Source organism: Oxyura jamaicensis, chromosome 13 (genome assembly GCF_011077185.1).
Source record: "Oxyura jamaicensis isolate SHBP4307 breed ruddy duck chromosome 13, BPBGC_Ojam_1.0, whole genome shotgun sequence".
Lineage (NCBI taxonomy): Eukaryota > Metazoa > Chordata > Aves > Anseriformes > Anatidae > Oxyura > Oxyura jamaicensis.
The window spans coordinates 6,773,450-6,790,693 of NC_048905.1; the positions used below are offsets into that span (position 1 = coordinate 6,773,450).

The 17,244-nt window shown below is 47.1% G+C and overlaps 1 protein-coding gene across 3 annotated transcripts in view; it reads right to left on the reverse strand.

The window, feature by feature from the left end:
* Positions 1 to 1,634: 1,634 nt before the first annotated feature.
* Positions 1,635 to 17,244, reverse strand: part of ECSCR (endothelial cell surface expressed chemotaxis and apoptosis regulator) — a 20,638-nt gene continuing 5,028 nt past the window's right edge. Inside the window, exons 2-11 of one of the 3 annotated variants that reach the window (XM_035338884.1) lie at positions 12,021 to 12,062; positions 11,402 to 11,452; positions 9,438 to 9,548; positions 8,865 to 8,912; positions 6,965 to 7,009; positions 6,284 to 6,382; positions 4,999 to 5,097; positions 4,351 to 4,387; positions 2,827 to 2,926; positions 1,635 to 2,274 (exon numbers count right to left, since the gene is read on the reverse strand). In XM_035338884.1, the coding sequence (XP_035194775.1) occupies positions 2,266 to 2,274; positions 2,827 to 2,926; positions 4,351 to 4,387; positions 4,999 to 5,097; positions 6,284 to 6,382; positions 6,965 to 7,009; positions 8,865 to 8,912; positions 9,438 to 9,548; positions 11,402 to 11,452; positions 12,021 to 12,062 (641 nt within the window). In that variant the 3' untranslated portion in view covers positions 1,635 to 2,265. Of the gene's footprint in view, positions 2,275 to 2,826; positions 2,927 to 4,350; positions 4,388 to 4,998; positions 5,098 to 6,283; positions 6,383 to 6,931; positions 7,010 to 8,864; positions 8,913 to 9,437; positions 9,549 to 11,401; positions 11,453 to 12,020; positions 12,063 to 17,244 lie in introns of all 3 variants that reach the window. The other 2 variants (XM_035338883.1, XM_035338885.1) reach the window with 2 other exon arrangements.

The following is a 17,244-nucleotide window of genomic DNA, read 5'->3' on the forward strand; positions in this document are numbered from 1 at the left end:
CCTGGGGAAGACAGTGACTTCATAAGGGTGTGACCTCACAGGGGGCTTCCCTGGGGAGGCAGTGCTTAGCAGGACATCCCCTTCCCTCTGAGTGGCAGCACCTGGCTGTAGGGGGTCACATCACTTCCCCTGTGTGTTTTAACTCATGTTTTCTTCTGAGCAGCACCAGAGCTTTGTTCTGCTTTGTTTAGGATGTGCTTCGTTTCCAGAGTGGAGCAGGTTCAATTTTTTTGTAAAGGCCCTACAGAGGCTGTGGGAAGAAGGACAGGAGGAAGGAAAACTAAACCAGGGATGAGCTCCTGTGGGATGGCCTCTCGGACCTCAGTGCATCTTGTCAGGAGGAAGGGAGATGAGTTAAAGCTTGGCACTTACCGAAGTGTTTCATATTGCAGGTGCTTACAGGCTGCCTCTAAGCTGTGCTCCTGAGACACAAAACCTGCTCGTGAGTCTCCACACATAGGGTCACGGCTCTGAGATCTGGAGCTACTTGGATCCACCGAGCTGGGTGTCGTGACCTGGGCTCTAGTGCTTAAGCAAACTGACCGTTCTGGTGGGGGTAGGGTGAGCCACGTCATGTTTTACTTCTTGGAAATTTTACTGGAAAAAAGCTTTAATAAAAAAAATGCTTATCAAACTACCTGGTGTGTATGTTAAAAATAGAAATTGTGTCGGATCTTAACAGGAGTTGTGAAACATCGTGTTTATTATGCTGAACACTTGGCTGCATGCTGTGAAGCACAGCTACCTTTAGCATTGCATGCTCCAGTAAGCATCTCGTAACCATCCCGTAAAATTAAATCAAGCTAAATTACATGTTTCATTGGACTGTGCAGGGGAATATGTGCAGTTGATACCTATTTTGAGTGCTTGGCTAAATCTTTTTTTCCTTGACTTCACAATTTACCTTCAGGGTTGATAGCTTTTGGTGCTTGTGCTAGGAGAAATCAGTATCTCACTGTTCTGCTGCTGGGTGAATGAAGTGCTCCAAGGTCTCTGCCTCTGGAGCTGGTGGAGGTTGCAAGCAGGAGTCACAGTGGAGACAGGAAGAGGCAAAGGTAGTTGCAGAGTTTGTGCTTTAGTGCATTATGCTGCTAAGACAGCTGAGACCTCCAGAACTACCCAACAGGGCCTTGTTTCTCTTGCAGTTACATGGAAGCTGGGTATTAATGTCTCCATCATCCTCTGTAGCTCAGCTGATAAGGATGCGATTTCATGTAGGTGACTGGCAGCTGGGTCTGAGCCAGTGTGGGCCGTGACCCAGCTGGTTCCTGGTGTGAGATGTCGTGCTCATGATTGAACATCTCCTTACCCTAGTGACTGGGGGATGTGTTGGTGGCACGTGGTGCTGCGGTAGGGTGGGAGCTGTGTGTCTGCCCTTGTGGTCTATCGGGAAGCTCTGGAAAGCAGTGGTACAGAAAACTGAAGCTCTCCTGGCAAGCTCAGGCTGACAGTGTTCGGGAAGCAGAGTAGCTCAGTATTTTGCTTTTGACCGCTCCCACTTACACTCAAAGCCCTGTCTATGCATGTCTTGGTCTTTGTACTTAAGACAAGACTCTTGTATGTTGGACTTGTGGGAAGATACCGACCTGTCTGCCTGAAGCTAGTTATTGACAACAAAGTATTTGAGATGACAGTTTACATTTCAGCAGCACCTTTAATTCACGTCTTTCCAGATGCTTTACAGACACGGATTAACATAGCCTCACAACAACCCTGTGAGGTAGGTGGGAACGGTCATCCCCCCTCTGTGGGGACAACGAGGCACCAAGCATAAGGGGCTTGGAGCAGCTGGGCTGTGATTTGACCTAACACTTGGGCATCTCAGTCCCATCAGGCCTTCAGCTTCCGATCGTGCTTGTCTAACGCATGGGTTTAGCTCAACGGGGGGCTGTACTGATTAACAGTCTGGCGAGCCTGTGGCTGTCTAGCACAGACTGTAAAGGCCAGTAATCTAAGGCAGCAGTTTATTAGCCAGGTAGGTGGCTCCTTGGTGCTTCTTGCTGCTGGAATAATCTGAGGGTTTGAAGGCATATCAAAAATACAGTTAGATATCAACCACCGTACGCGACAGGCTATAGCTGGAGAAAGCCCATATCCCCTCTCCGGATGGGGAAACTATATGGGATACTGCCATAAATGTATTGATTAAAAAGGGCATAATAATTTATATAAAAAGTCCACCCTTGCTCTTTCCCCAGAAGGGGGAAAATGCCTAAAAATGCCAGTGCTGGTAGTCAAGTGTCAGCTTCTAGCTCCGGGTTGGCTTCATAGCACCTGCAAAAGGAACAAAACGTGGTACATCAGCAGCCTGTTTGGGCTGGCAAAAGGAATTAAGCAATGTGGTCCTTCAAACAAAGTCTAACTGCAAGTATAGCTTTAAAACCTACAGTGCTGTGTATTATTCATGTGGAAGGGGTCTGAAAGTACTGATGGAAATGTTGCCATCATCACCAACAGCTCTGCAAAGCAGGACTATGGGAAGCTTGGACTAGAGAGTGGGACCTTGACTTCAGAGAGGCAAGCTTATTTACCTCTTTATTTAATGACAAACCACTCTAGCTCTGGCTGGCCCTAAGTGATGGCACCTATAAGTATGAGGTATACTTGACACCTTGAGTTCAGGCAGCTTGGATAAACTTGAGATGGGGACCCAAACATTCACCAGGCTCACTGGAACCCAGTTGGACCTTTAGGTGTTTGCTGGCAGCTGCTTGTTACCTTTCTGAAGGAATAAAAGCAACAAAAATGCCTCAAAGGTATACACTTATCCAGCAAGAGAAACATTCCCCAGCTAACTCTCGAAAAAGCAAGGCTTAAAAAGGAAACCTTCTCTGATGGTGGGTAACTCATGCTGTTGTTCATGTTGATGTTCTTCATGGAGATCAGAGTGATGCTGTTATCCTTCTCACTGGTGCCTGCAGAACAGCTGTCAACAAAAGAAGGCATTAATTAGTCCGGGAAATAAGAAGGGAATTTCTACACATAGAGGTAAACAGACAAGGCTGAGGCTGGCACGTGGGGACCAGGACTGATTTGCACTATCTTCTGATCTGTTGTCCTGATTCAGGTGCATCCTTAGTGCTCAATTCCCCCATCCCCTGCCTCTGTGTTAAGATCGCTGCAGAGATGAGGAGGGCATTCAGATGATTTCGATACAGCACTTGTTTGCCAGCAGACAGCACAGCTGTCTCTACTGCCAAGGCAGGCAGAATCGAGGAGCAGTTTGGATCCAGTGCTCTGTGACTACATTTCCTTCTAGCCCTGTAGGCATTACCAGAACTGGAACAAAAGGAAACATTATCGTGCCCTTTGTGCTGTGCACTTAAATCTGCAGCAGTTGTCATGCAGAGGGAGCCCTGGCTCTTTCTGCACCAGATGCTGCTGCTCGTGTTTTGCCAGCCCCCTCTTCTGAGTGAGAGGTACAAGTGCTAGGAAGGTGGGATTCCCCTTCCTCCCTGCCCTGAGGGCTGGAACAGGCATTCAGTGCCAAAGGAGAATGGGTGACCTTGGGGTTTAGGGTGCCTTGGGGCGTGGACCTCTGCTCTGATGTGCCCCATCTCAGTGACTGCAGATCACTTAAATACCCATTATGATAATGATCTAGGAACCACTGACAAATGATGCAAATTCTCACCTAAACGTTTAGTGACTCTGCCCCTTATGTCCCTTGCTTCTTTCCAAAGCAGGGGTGTTACCTTGCTGGGAAGGGATAGGAAAGTAGGAGCAATATATTTTGACACTTTCTCCCCATTTTAGGTCCCTTCCAGCCCTTGTTTTATGGTGCTTTCTGCATGCAGCCTTTCTTCTTGGGCAGCAGTGGTTGTCTGTGGGGTTCAGACAGGCCATTCTCCACTTGGTGCTTGTCTTCCAAAGGGCTCTGGGTTGCACCCCCCACTCCCACCTCCTTATCCCAATTCTGTTACATATCAGTAACAGGGGTCTTGGAAGATTTATTTTTTTATTTTTATTTTTATTTTTTTGGGGGGTGGTGGTGGTGGTGGTGGTGGGGAGGAATCTGATCTCATCTCGCTGGGACTGCTTTGAAATGCAGAACCCAAGGTTCTCATCTGTATCTAGGCAAGGAAAGACAAATTGCTTTTTGGAAGGTGATGAGCCTTCACAGCTATCAGTGCAGCTGTGAAATGAGGCCCCTAAACGTTGAACTTCTGCCTCTGACTCCATCAGACACAGGATGAGGCTTTGCCAGCACTTGTGGTTTTTACCTGCCTCAAAGTCACGTTTTTTTTCTTCAAACTGGAGTAGCCAAAGCCACTTATTTTCCAGGCTAAAATGAGTTCTGGAATAAAACATGCATTTTCAATAGGATGTGAATAGTGCCAGTGACCTTACCTCTCTGATACCATGGAGCTCCCTGGCTTCTGTTTGTCTGGAGGGAGAGAAGCGGTTGGTGATATGCAGGTGAGAAAACATGACAGCTGCAATAGGTCAGCTGCATGCAGAATTATGTTGCACAGGGTTATAAATGAAATCCGAATGAGATTAGAGCCACCACTGGGCACTTGAGAGTTGATTAGAAAAAGTGCTTCAAATAATGTAGCATTATGCAGGCAGGACTGAATGCTTTGCTGCCTGTTTAGTTGCTAGCATCCCCTGGTCTTTGGGCGGCTGTCTTGCTGTAGATCAGTCTTGCCCTCTAGTGGGCAGTGCTTAATGGGAAATGGGATTCTGAGAGAAAATGAGTGTCAAACTCCATAATTTCCGCTGGAAGAGCTGCCTGCCTGTGGGAATTGGCACACTGAACTGCAGCATGTGCAGCAAACTTGAGTCTGTTTCCTTGTGCAGATGAATCTGGACAGGGGCTTCAAAGGGGTGGTCACACTCCATTCCTAACTGTGAAATCTGTATTTCAGTTGGGCTTCAAGATGTCCCACCAGGTAAGATTTTTTTAAAGGGTTTCCTTCATTTAGGAATTGCCAAATAAACTTAGTAACCAATGACTTTTTGATTAGAGAGGGAGGGGTGGTCCTGGGCAAATACCTTCTGAGTCCTTTGAGCGGTTACACTTGAACCTCAGGCTGACCACGCTGACGAGGATGATCACCACCACTACCAGGATAACTATGAAGCTGATGACCCCTGGGGATGGAGGAAAGAACCGTCTGCTATTGATATAACAACACCCCCGTCCTTGGCTTCTGGGGTAGCGCAGGGTAATGACTCATCAAAATTTGGGTAAGAAATCAATATTTTCATTAAAATGAGCATGGAGTGTAATAGGGAAGTAAATAGTCACTAGAGTGAATGGCTTCATCCTCCTGTGCTTTAGCTTCAAAGGGCTTCTGGTGCATATTTAGGTGATAAGGCAGTGACAGGAAGGCAGAGGTCAGTTGATTACACTGGGGACAAATTGGGTCAGCATGTCCCTGTTGCTGTTGAGAAATCTTATCCTAAAGGTGTGTAAAGTCAGATAAATACATAATATAATGGGGAGAGACAAGCTGATTGACTGAACGGTGTGAGCTGTCTCATGAATCAGTGGCCAGGCACAGATTTGGTTCTGGCATCTGTAAACTGAACTGTGCTTTGTACAGGACTCTTGTCCTGTCAGACACTTTCGGGACTCTGTGGCTTCCCTTGGAGTACATAAGCAAATGATAGTTACAAAGTTAACATTTATTTCAGAAGTATTTTTAAAAGTAAAGATTTCTCAGTAGAAATGAACAAACTCAAGCCTATTGTCAGGACAAGGTCTGGTGTCTCCTGCCCCTTTCTTGCACAAGCTCTGAATGGTGTGGAGGAGTTTGCTGCTTCCTGCTCAGCAGGGTGCAGATGTACAGGGAGGGCAGTAAAGCAGGGCTGGGGCAGAATATGAACAGGTTTGTGGGGTTAAAACAAGGCTAATCTTCCTTCTACCAGGCAGGTAGTATGTTTATTGTAGACCCTGTCAGGGAAATCAGGGTGTAGCATGGAGTAATTTGTGTGCAGGTCTTGCTCTAACACAGCTGGGATGTGTCTTGCCCTAACACAGCTAGAGCAAACACTGCAGCTAGGAGCAAGATCCCCAGTTCAGGCATAGCCACGAAGGGCTTTCACATTCTGTCCTTTGTGTACTGGGCATGGCTAGGAGTATTTATTAGCTGCTTAGCCTGCTGGTGCTAGATGTCAAGATTTTCCCCTTGTGCTTTGAACATTACAGGATCACACATGCTAAAGAGAGAAGCTGAGGAGCCCTTCCCAGGGAAGCACTGTTGGAGCTGGGTGTCCAGCACTGCGTGACCTGACAAAAGACCCCCCCTTCTCCCCAGGTTGCACGAGGCCTTACCAAAAGCTGCCACAGTCAGTGGAGACTTATCGTATGTTGGAGTAGTCACGGGTGAGTAGCCAGAGGTGTCCAGAGTTGGGGTAACTGTTTCTGAGGTGCCTGCAAGGCAGGAGAAAACAAGTAACTTTATATAAAGCCTTTCTTCCAGTGTTGGGAAGAGGATTTCTAGCAACGCCGTGTGGCCTAACTCGCACTTGCACTTTATTGAAGATGATAACTAGCCTGCCCCCATCAACATGAACAGCAAAGGAACATAGGTGGGAACCAGGCTGTGTTGGCATGGCCCCCTTTTATCAACGATCGGAGGAAGTGATTCCCCACCTGCAGGGTTATCTGCTGGGATAGCAATGAGGAAGCTGAGTGTGGCAGGTAAAGGGCTGATCTGGGAGGGTGTTTGAGGAAGGAACTTGCCACGTGTCCTTACAGCTTTTTGCCATGCTGGCACCTTTCCTGCTGTGACTCGCAGCCACTGTTCCCAGGCTTGACAGATTACCCCAAAGTGCTGCTTCTGCAGAGCTTTACAGGCTTTTCAAGGGCTACGTGGGGTGGCTAGCAGCCCTTGGGTTCTCGTTAGCTGTTCACCATGCTGCCTGGGGGTAGCAGTACAGTGGCATTGCTGTTGGCTGTGAAAAAGGCTGTGAAACGTACTGGTGCTTATCTCTGAGAGAAGGGAGAAAGCACCTGGAGTTGCTGTTGTAGTACTCTTGCTTCTCTTGGGCTCTTCACCTGCACAAAGGAAATGCAGAACGTGAGTCCTGGTCTTCAATATCACATAATAAGCAAAAGAATTAATGGATGTGCTGGAGTGTTGAATGTATTCACAGTAAAGGTGATGATTTGCAGGAAAACGGGAGGTTTATTTTCAGGCTAAAACCTCCCCACCGACATTTTGTGCTATTTTCCCTGAATCTTCCTTCAGGCAAGGAACTCAAATACCCAGGTATAACTGTTCACGTTTAGTTTCTGCAATCCCAGATGCAGTTTTTGGTTAGATACAGCAGTTAAGCACTGGAATAGTGAACTAGTAAGGTTACAGATTTGCTTTTGATTTTGAACTTTGAGGCTTTAAAAAAAAAGTTTAGGCAATTCTACAGAATTAGTGGGTTTGTTGTCCTGCAGGCTGTGTTATCAGGAAGTAATTAAGCTAGTCTGACTTGGGCCAACTTGTGTGCCATATGCACTCTACCTGTGGCAGTATGGAATATTTTCCAAGCAAGGACTCCAGTTCTCAGTGGGGTAAACTGGCTTGTAAGAAGCTGTTTGGTATGTGACAGCTGCTTCCAATGCTTGTGTAAGCAGTTTTAAGGCTGGCCTATGTGTTTTGCTTGAAAAAATAAAATAAATCCTTTGCTGCTTTCTGATATTTAGAACATCCAGCTTGTCTGCATCGGCCTTATTGAACTGCTACAAGTACGGCCAGGCCACTAAAAGGAACACTTTGCAGCTTAGATCATCTGTAGGCCAAGCAGGATCTCCTTCCTCTCCCATTGTCTCCCTCCCCAGAGCAGTGCTGGCCAAAAGCACGCGCTGCCTGGAGAGGTGTAGAACAGATACTGGCACTCTGAGCTGGAGCGCAGGGAATGCAACTGTGGGCAGCTGCAGAGGAGCCCTGAAACTGGGGTTCCTGTCTTGCAGAAAATGTCAAGCTTTGGAATGTTCTTTTGCCAAAAGTCAGGAGAAAGCAGAAATAGTATGAAGTAACAAATTTTAACCGGTTGAGAAACCAGTAACCGCATGGAGCAGAAGAGTCCTGAGAGGCAGGGGCTAGTTCTACAGCTACTGGTTGTTTTTTTTCCATCAGTCATCAAAACCTTTGTTTCATTCTGAAATTGTTCTTTTAGCCACAGGTGGTGGGCAGAAGCTTTGTTTGCTGAGCCTGGCATGGATACCCCATTCCTGGGAAACGCTGGGTCTTGCACAACAGGAGACCTCTCTTTTGGAAGCATCAGCATCATTTATGTAGCTGAAGATATATGGAGCTTTTCAGATAAAGCAGGGCTATAATTAATAGCAATCTGCTCTGATGCAAAGGGCTCTTGGCTTAGCTGGGCACAGACATGCTGGTTGGACATCTGTGCAGGCAGAGCTGACAGTGGGTTTTTAACCTTGCATGAGTCAGGGAAGATCTGAGAGGCAAAGCAGTTTTTCAGTCTTGACCATTACAAATCTGAGCCTGTAATGGAGAATCAGATCAATATTCAGATTTCAGTGTTCCTGCTTACTTGGCTTCTGTCTTTATTTTGAGAAAACTTACTGAATTCTCTAATTTTTGGTACAAACTGGATTAAGCAAACTATCAGAATTAAAAAAACGGCATTTTTAAAAGGTAGTAGAAGTGCCGCCTTGCTTCTAAATGTAGATGAGTCTTTCGACTGTTCAAGTTTATCCCAGCCAGAGGTTGCTGAGTGGAATTGGTCTTGTTTTATCAGTGCTTGTAAGGATATCAGATGAATTTAGGTGTTACTGATGTCTCAATGCCAAGATAGGTTAGTGCTTCAATAACCTGCACTGTGTAAACCAAGTCAGCTAATTGCCATGAAATTGTCTGCACTTATTGTTAGTCTATAAAAAGACAAAGTACCTTGAGTTGATGAAGCTGCTATGCTCGTGCTTCCACCAGACGTTTCATCTGGATAAAACAAGGAGAAGAGAATTAAGTCTAGAAGCTGCTGTTAACTATGCTATGGAGAGCTGTTGGGTTTTCCTGAGGGGAAAAACTTTGCTTCTAGGCATGAAGCTTCCTCTCCAAGCAAACTCAAGATGCCCATCTAGTAAGCCATGCAGTGATTTGAGAGAGTGTATGTGAGAGGTGAGTGTGGGAGCAGTGTGCCAAGGAGAAGGAGGCTGGGGTGCCTGTTCCTCCTCCACAAAGCATTACCTGGTCAAGTGGGATCTGGCTTTTTCTATGCAGACTTTCTACTCAGCTATCACATCCAGGCCATGGCTGCATCCCGCCACATGCTTTTGGGGAGCTGGGATGAACTGCCCTTTTTTTTTTTTTAGCAAAGGCTGAAAAATTCAAAAGCAGCTGCTGCTGCATAAGTAGCATGGTGTGGGCTGGCTGGGACTTTGTGAAGCACCCAGGTTTGCGTGGATAAGCATAAACTGGTCCTGCTTGAGCAAAAATTAGAGTTTTCCATTTTTGTGTACTTACCCCGTGTGGGCGATGTCGGTGTGGTAGGGATGGAAGAGGATTTGGTTGTAGTAGTCTTGTTTGTGCAGATGAGATTCAAGTCAATTGGTGTTGCTGACTTTACTGAAGGCTCTGTAGAGTAAGCAAAGAGTTACTTTAAAGAGCTGTGCTTGTGAGCTCTGTTAAGAAACAGCTCAGTGGAGGGCATGGCTTCTGCAACGAATCCTCAAGCTCCTAGGAAGTTGTGCATAATCTGCTAGGGAAAGTATGGGTGTGAGCAGATAAGGTAACAGTCCTGCTCAAGGAGTCAGGGCTTCTGTACTTTGACATTAACTTTTGCTTCTTTGGGCAAGGCTGCTTGTATGCAGAGGTGCTGAGCTGGCAGGGCTCAGGAGCTGCATGGAGAAAGTCTGGCTTTAGCCACCACTTTTTTTTCCCTTCACTTTGAAAATGGACTGGTTTTATCTTGAAATAAAGACTTTACCTCCGGACACTAACTGTCTGGTACCCACATGTTTATTTGCCTGTTATACGAAATACTAACTTTCACGTTTCATTTCACCAAGTCTCTAGGCACAAATCGTTCACTACTTGCAGTGATTTGGAAGCTGTGGCATCTTCCTCAACCTGGTACTCAAAGAAGCCAGAACATGAATCCTGTAGATCCAGAGCAAGACAGGGAAGAGGGAAAAAAGCTTGCAATGGTCCTCTGCAAGCAAGAGTTGATTGCCAACCTGGAATTTATAGGCAAGTTACTTATCTAGACTTTTCGTGGCTTTCCAATAAAATGAGCCGAATGAGACCGAAAATGGCTTTAAGCTTTCTTCTTTTATCCAAGTGCTTTACCAAAATATTTGGATTTAGGAGTATTTTTTTTTTCCTCTGCAAAGCATAACAGCAAAATATCTCTTTGGGGATTCTTTTTCCTTTATGTTCTTATGGTCCCTCAGAAGGGGGAGCTATGCTTAGGAAGAGATCTCTTGCTCTCTCTGAAAAATCTGTCTCCAAAGAGGTAAGTGTACTAACGGATGTGGATCTGGAGTTGGAGAGATCTCGTTGCGCATATTTGGTTTTGTGTATTTGCAGATTGAAGCATTTAACTCTTGCTAGCATCTCCCTTTGCCCACTTCCAGGGCTTCTGACTGTACACATGGTAGTGTCTTGAAGCTGCTTTCAGTAGAAGGGGAGATCAGAAAAATGATATAAATAAGGGAACCCCTCAGAGATTCGTATTACTTCTAAATATTTTTGTCCTTGGAAGTGATTTAACTGCTATTCCTATGAAGGCAAAACCCCCGTGTTAATAACTGTATTAAAGCTAAGGCAGACCTTGGTCCCTGTGCTGGTGCAAGCACTGCAGTTCAGGAAATGCTTTCCCACTTCCTCTGAGGGAAACAGGAAAATGTTTACCTGTTGTATACGAGGTGCTGATGCTGTGCACAGCACTGGAATTTTCTAGTTAAAAAAAAAATAATTGTTCAGGCTTATCAAGGGAGCAGTATTGAACAGCAAAGGTAATGCATGGAAACACTAACAATGGCTTAATTGCTGTTATTTCCTTTATGACACCCAAGAGCCAAGGCCAGACCTTGTGTATGAGGCCCTGTGCTTAAATGTGCTCCGAGCTTTCCTTGCATTAAGAGCTGCCCAGCGAAGTGGGTGATGCTGGGCAGGAGGACGTGGACACAGCCCAGCCTGGGCTCGGGGGAGTTGCATCCTTTATGTGCACAAGACAGTAGCTCCCTTCTTCCCTTCCTCCCCACCACTGTCCTCTTCCGACCTGCCACTGCACAGCCCCATTTTGTCCCTTATAGAGTAATTTATTGCTGGATGGGCTGAAAGATGGGCCCTTTACAAGCCAGACTTGTGGCTCTCCACGTGAGCTCTGGTAGTCCTGCAAGCCTCTGCTGTCACGGGTGTCTGTAACAGCCCTTGGAGGGAGGTAGAGGGGAAGGCACAAGTCCTTCTCCTTTTCAGTGTGTTACCTGAGGTATGGGTCTTTACTTCAGGGTTGTGGGTTGTTGATTGAGATCGGTCTGTAACACAAACAGACATGGAGGTGAATTCTTCTACACAAGGCTTCTCGCTGGTGGGGTCCCTGCAGGGAGGTTTGAAGGATGGGCCAGAAAAGGGAGCCTTAGAGCCAGTAAGGGCTGAAGGGGTGATGGGAGCAAGAGGTGTTAAGGAGTTTATCACTGCTGTGGCTACAGGGATCTGCAGGCAAAGGGATGTTGGCTCTGAGAATGTGTAGAGCAAAGCATGCAATGGGGAATGTCTGGGAAACAGCTGGGGAAGCAGGCAGCAAAGATGAGGCAGGATCAGATCCCTCTGCTTTCACTGGGCCTCCTGGAAGGCAGCACTGCTCTTCCCGACAAGGCTGGGAGGCAGAGACCAGAAATAGGGAACCAGGCAAGGTTATCACTTGGGGTACAGTGCCCTCCGTCAGCCCTGGAGATCTGGGGAAGAAAGGTGGTGGGCAGCGCAGGGTCCTGCAAAAAGGTGCTGCAGTGCCTTTCCCATCTGTGGCCTCTCCGTTTGCATCTACACGTGGGCACCTGCACCCACGTCCAGACAGACTTTAAATCAGTGTGACTCAGGAGGTACCTGCTACAGGGTGGACGGGGGAGTCTGTGGAGGTCGTAGTACCTGAAACGAAACAACAAAAGTATTAACAGTGCTAACGTGACTCGCACTAACGCATTAGTGTTCTTGCTGGTTGTGCGATTTGGGTTTTCCTCATCTTCTGAAGGAGTGACTTTGAAATGCACAGTTTCCTCCAAATATTAGCTAAGTGGCAACAAGCACTGTGTGAAACTATTTGCTTGAATGTAAGGGCATTAGGTTCTGTGTGAGCTGGAACTGGAGTTTATACAGCCGGGGTAAATGCCCTCCTCCCCCCATGAAGCCAAACCCTTTAGGAAAATGCCTTTCTCTCCTATGGGAAAAATGCAAGGCCGTATAAATCAGTGGTGTTCCTCCCTCCACACGAGCTGCTTGCCTCCAGCTCAGTCTTGGCACAGAAGGGCCATGTGACCTGTTTTCTAGAGCTGTTTAAAGAGTTAAGATGTATTTGAAAGCTCTGAGATGCTTGAGACCTTAATGAGTGGATGGATGAGGCTTATAAAGGTTTCCAGGAGCTAATGGGACTGTTTTCTCAACTGGAAGTGTTTTGTTTTGCTTGTTTGTTTTGGATTTATGACAAGGCATCCCTGGACCAATCTTCCTGTTTTGCCTGCCCTCAGAATACCTGATGTTACGTCTCAGCTCCTGGAACGCTATGATTAGATAGGTGCCAATTAAAAGTGCTGCCATTTTAAAAGGAAAAGGATATAACCATTTCCAATATGTGAAGACAAGGACTGTAAGATGTAAGTACGCTTGATACTTAAATCAAAACCAACTGGTATAACTTTGAAAAGGTGACTTTTAGTCCGTCATTTTGAAATGCACATCCTAATTGGCACTTCCAAATGGATATTAAAGGTGATGCTGATGCTGCCTGTGGTTAAGATGCATGAAAGAAACCACATTACAGCCAGAGATCCCACTGGTGATCCACCTCACCAGAGTCCCACAACAGCTGATAGTCCCTAAAGGCTTTGGACAAAAAAGGATGGCAGTAGAGGCTGAATTCTTCCAGCTCACTGTCCTTGCAAGGTGTTGTGGCCCCCGGGGTAAGGGCAGGGGAGATTCAGCGAAGCAGCACCAGCGGGAGCACCGCGGTGCTTGTGTGTGCCCCTGCAGCCCGACTGGTGCACCAGATTCATCTCGCTTGTTCTTACACTTCCTTTGTGAGCAAGCCTGCAAGAGAGCTAATCTCCAGGCTCCCTTTCTCATCAAAGAGAGGATCAGGGACTTCTAAATCCCTATTGAGCTGATCTATTTTAGATTTCTGTTGTACAGGGAGAAGGAGGCACAGCCTGCGACGTCCTGTTTCTCGCCAGGAGCTGTAGAGGTGATGTAGGTGGTGAACTTCGTGGTAGGTACCTATGCTGTAGCTGTCTGAAAGGAGTCAGATGAGTGCCCTGGCGGTGGTGTATATCTGAGATGAGATCTTTAGCATGCAGCGTGTGTGGGTTATCGCAGCTTGGCTCAGAGCCCACCCCTCAGGGGACTGTCTGGGTCTAGCAAGCTCCTGATTGATGTAATTTTTCTCACGCAAACTGTCTTAGAGCCTTAATTGTTTTCTTCCTCTGAGGCTTTATGACAATGATCCCAGCCAAACAGGAACCAAAACAGTGTGTAAACCACTGCGCACACAATAAAACATAGCCTCTTTCAGTGTAGGATTTGGCTATGAACTTGACTTTTCAGAACTTTTCCATGCTTTTTTGTTTGTTTGTTTTAGTGTACTGGGCGGCAGGCCTGCAAAACCTGACTTTTTCAGTCCGTAAGAGAAGAGCGAGAGGAGATGTGATTAGATCTTTAGTTACACAGAAAACAGATTAGTCCCTTCCTTTCTACCTCCACTGGGAACAGGACCAAAGAACTAGGGCTTAAACTGCAGTAATAAAAAGGGGGGCAATAGGAAACTGTCTTCACATAAGGGTAGTGAATTGCAGTGAGTGATTGCATAGGAGAATAGTGGGATATCCTCTGGAGCTTTTGAAGAGCAGGTGAAATGAACATCAGTCTAGTAATGGGATTATGGACAGATGCAACATCACTTACTGGATCAAGTAGTGTAACGGGGGAAGAAGAGATCTTTTGGGCACATGGCTGTCGTTAAAAGGGCCGAGATGTTTGTTTTGACGCTGGGGAGTGCACCCCCCTGCAGCCCTGCCGCTGTCTGCTCCCAAGGGGCCAAGCTGACTCCATGGAGAGGGTGCAGTTATTTGGGCTGTTTCCATTGATCCCAATAATTTGCCAGGCTTTCTCTCTGGTACTGGCTTTCCTCTTGAGCAGCTTTGCAATGCAATTTCTGGATGTTGGTTTGCACATGCCTTAACATACTCTGCGTACAGTCAGTACAAAAAAATAATGCACCAGGATAATCTTGGGGGCCCATAACCTCTGGTAGCTGCCAAACTCAAACAGCTCATCTTTCTCCATTTCTCTTGCAGAGACCTTGTTCTCTCATGGGTAGAAGTAACCCATTTGGACAGAAGTAACCCATGGGACACATTTCCTTCCTGAAGTTGGCATAGGTGCTTTTTAGTGTATATGTCACATGAAAGCATCGAGAACTATTATTTACGCTTTGAAGGACAAGGGAGATGAAGGCTTCTGAGCTGGTAGTTTATTTCAGCATTTTGGGGTGATGAAGGAGAAATCTGAGAGCTTGAACTGAGCCTCTAGGGACAATAGGCACTGAGAAAGGGAGATGACTGCTGCCAGACCTGATGGCTCACAGAAAGCTCAGGCTCCCCAGTGCTAGGAGAGGAGGAAGAGGCTCTCAGTACTCTCCCACCACAGATCAGCCCTTTGCCGAACATCAGACCAGTGCACTGGCTCATAAGATGTTCTCAGAAAACAGTATGCCAAAGTAAACCTGGGGTTACTGTAAAACACATCAGCAAGCAGTTTTTTTCAGGGCACAGTCCCTGGAATTCACCTGGCCAAGCAGACGCGCACCCTGGCTGTCTGCATCTGAACTTTGCTACGGAGAAGTGACCAGTCTTGTGTGAAGAGGCCAAGGGATGGAGAAGCCTTTTGGCACTTTGCTCGGTAATAAACGGCCCTTCTATAAACACAACAGCACATTATTTCAAAGCGGAGCATGTCTGGCTCTGACTTCTGGCCCCTGCTTTTTGTTACGCCTTCTCTGCCAACTCAAATAATCAGAAGTCCCATGATGTTAGCTGTTGGTGAAGGCGCTTAGCATCCCAGCTGAATTCCAGGGGACAGGCGTGCAGGGCAGGAAGAGACCCGGGTTGTGCCGTGGGGCTGGGCGGCAGGATGTGGGTCAGAACCAAAGCGCCGCGTGTCACAGCTCCCCGGGGGCTGCTGTGCGAGCCCTGCGGCCGTGGCACCGGGCCATGGCAACGTTTCCTCCCCGTGCCCTGCCAGCACTGCCCTGGCTGCAGCGGCTGCATAAACAGCGAGCGATAATGGGCAGGACGCGGCCAGCACAGCTGCAATTGCCATACACATCAAAGCCACTCGGACGACTTGCCGTAGAGAAGCAGAGCCAAACTATCTTGGAAGCAGAGCCAAACTATTTGGGTGTTTGGGTGCAAGTGATTTACGGCAGGGTTGTGCGTCTCTAGGTGGGGATGGGGAGCTTGCTGAGGGATTTACAGTGGGAAGTAATGTTTTCTGCTCCTGCTGGAATAGGAAACTCCTGATTACTGACCAGAGCAATAGGGCTCCAGAGAGGCACAGTGAGGCCGCAGATGCATTTCGCCTCTCTGACTCAGAGCTAGCTGTTCCGTGGTTGATTTTTCCAGAAGATGGGAAGGGAATTTTGGATTTATTTGCAGCAGTCCTGTGATGTTAGGTGTGAGCGTCAGACAGAGAACAGAGGGGCCTTCCCATGCAGCCTTCTTTCATGGCAGCTGAGAAGTTCCCAGAGCCAGCTGCTCACCCCTCAGAAGAGCAGAGAAAGTTGTTAAAGAAAAAGAAAAAAGTGTTTTTTTGTTAGGTATTCCCACTAAAGTTTTTTAACCCAGCCTTTGTCAGGGCCTTGGTATAAAACACTGCTATACCAGAGACCCAAGTCAGCTGTTGGAAAACATTTCAGCAGTCTTCACCCCAGGAGGGATTGTGATGCCCAGTCTGTTCTGATACTGGATGAGTTCACAGGGGGGGATCTCTGACAGCAGCATGAAGGCGCCAGGACTGGTCCCATCCACGCAGAACTGGTGGGAGAGAGGGACCATGAAACCCCGACGTGTAGTGCTGGACTCTTCTCCCACAGCAGTTTTGGGGGAGATGTTCCAATGTCCTGCCTGTCCCCAGGTAGAGCATTGTGCATCAGGGAGCTCTAGGGCCTGCGTGGCGCCGCACAGACTTTGCTGTACCAACCTTGTGTCATCTTCTGCTTGCAGGCTGTATAAACAAAGGCTGTCAGAAGAGACCTAATGATCTAAAATTAGACTTTTCGGTTCATGTGTTGCTGCTCCAGTAAACTCACCCATGACAAAAATACGCTGACCGCTTCATACGAGTGCAGCTGCTTCCTGGGTGAAAGGCAGCAGCTGCTGAAGCAGCAGAGAGCAACACCACTTAATTGTTGACACTTTTAAGTGAGAAAAAAAAAAAAAAAAAAAAAAAAAAAGCTGTGTTAGGGAACGTGGAAGGTGGAGAGCTCCCATTTTAAGGAAAGGTGCCTCTGCCTAGCAGGCCTTGGGACAGGTTGAGGCAGAAAACGTGGGAAGAGAGGAGAAGTGTTGTTATGCAGACTTGATAACTGACAGTCTAAATTAGGTCCCAGCCCCACAGTGGTATTTAAACACCTAATTCTCAAGTGACATTCGAGGGGTTTGGCAGCTCACTGCTATGTGGTTCTGAATGGTAATGGCTTGGCCAAAGCGTTACGGAAAGTTCAGAGAGCCAGGAATTCAACCCGGATCTTGTCAGTGATTCAGAACAATCCCGGCCTTCCTCTGCTCCTCAGGGCTGCACCCAGGTCTGGGCATCCTCTCGAGCATCGTGCTCTGTTGAACTGTTCTGGAAGCAGATCAGTTTTCTGGTGGAAGCCAATTAAAACCCACTTGAATGTAGAAAACAAGCCAGAAGACAAACAATGTGGGGAAGCCACATGCACAGAATGGAGCCAGTAACATCACGCTGCATGATGAAATGCTTTTGTTTTTCTTCCCTAAAAAATGGTTGCTCCTAGAAGAAAGTAGGGGCTTTTTTTTTTTTTTTTTTTTTTTTTTGGTTT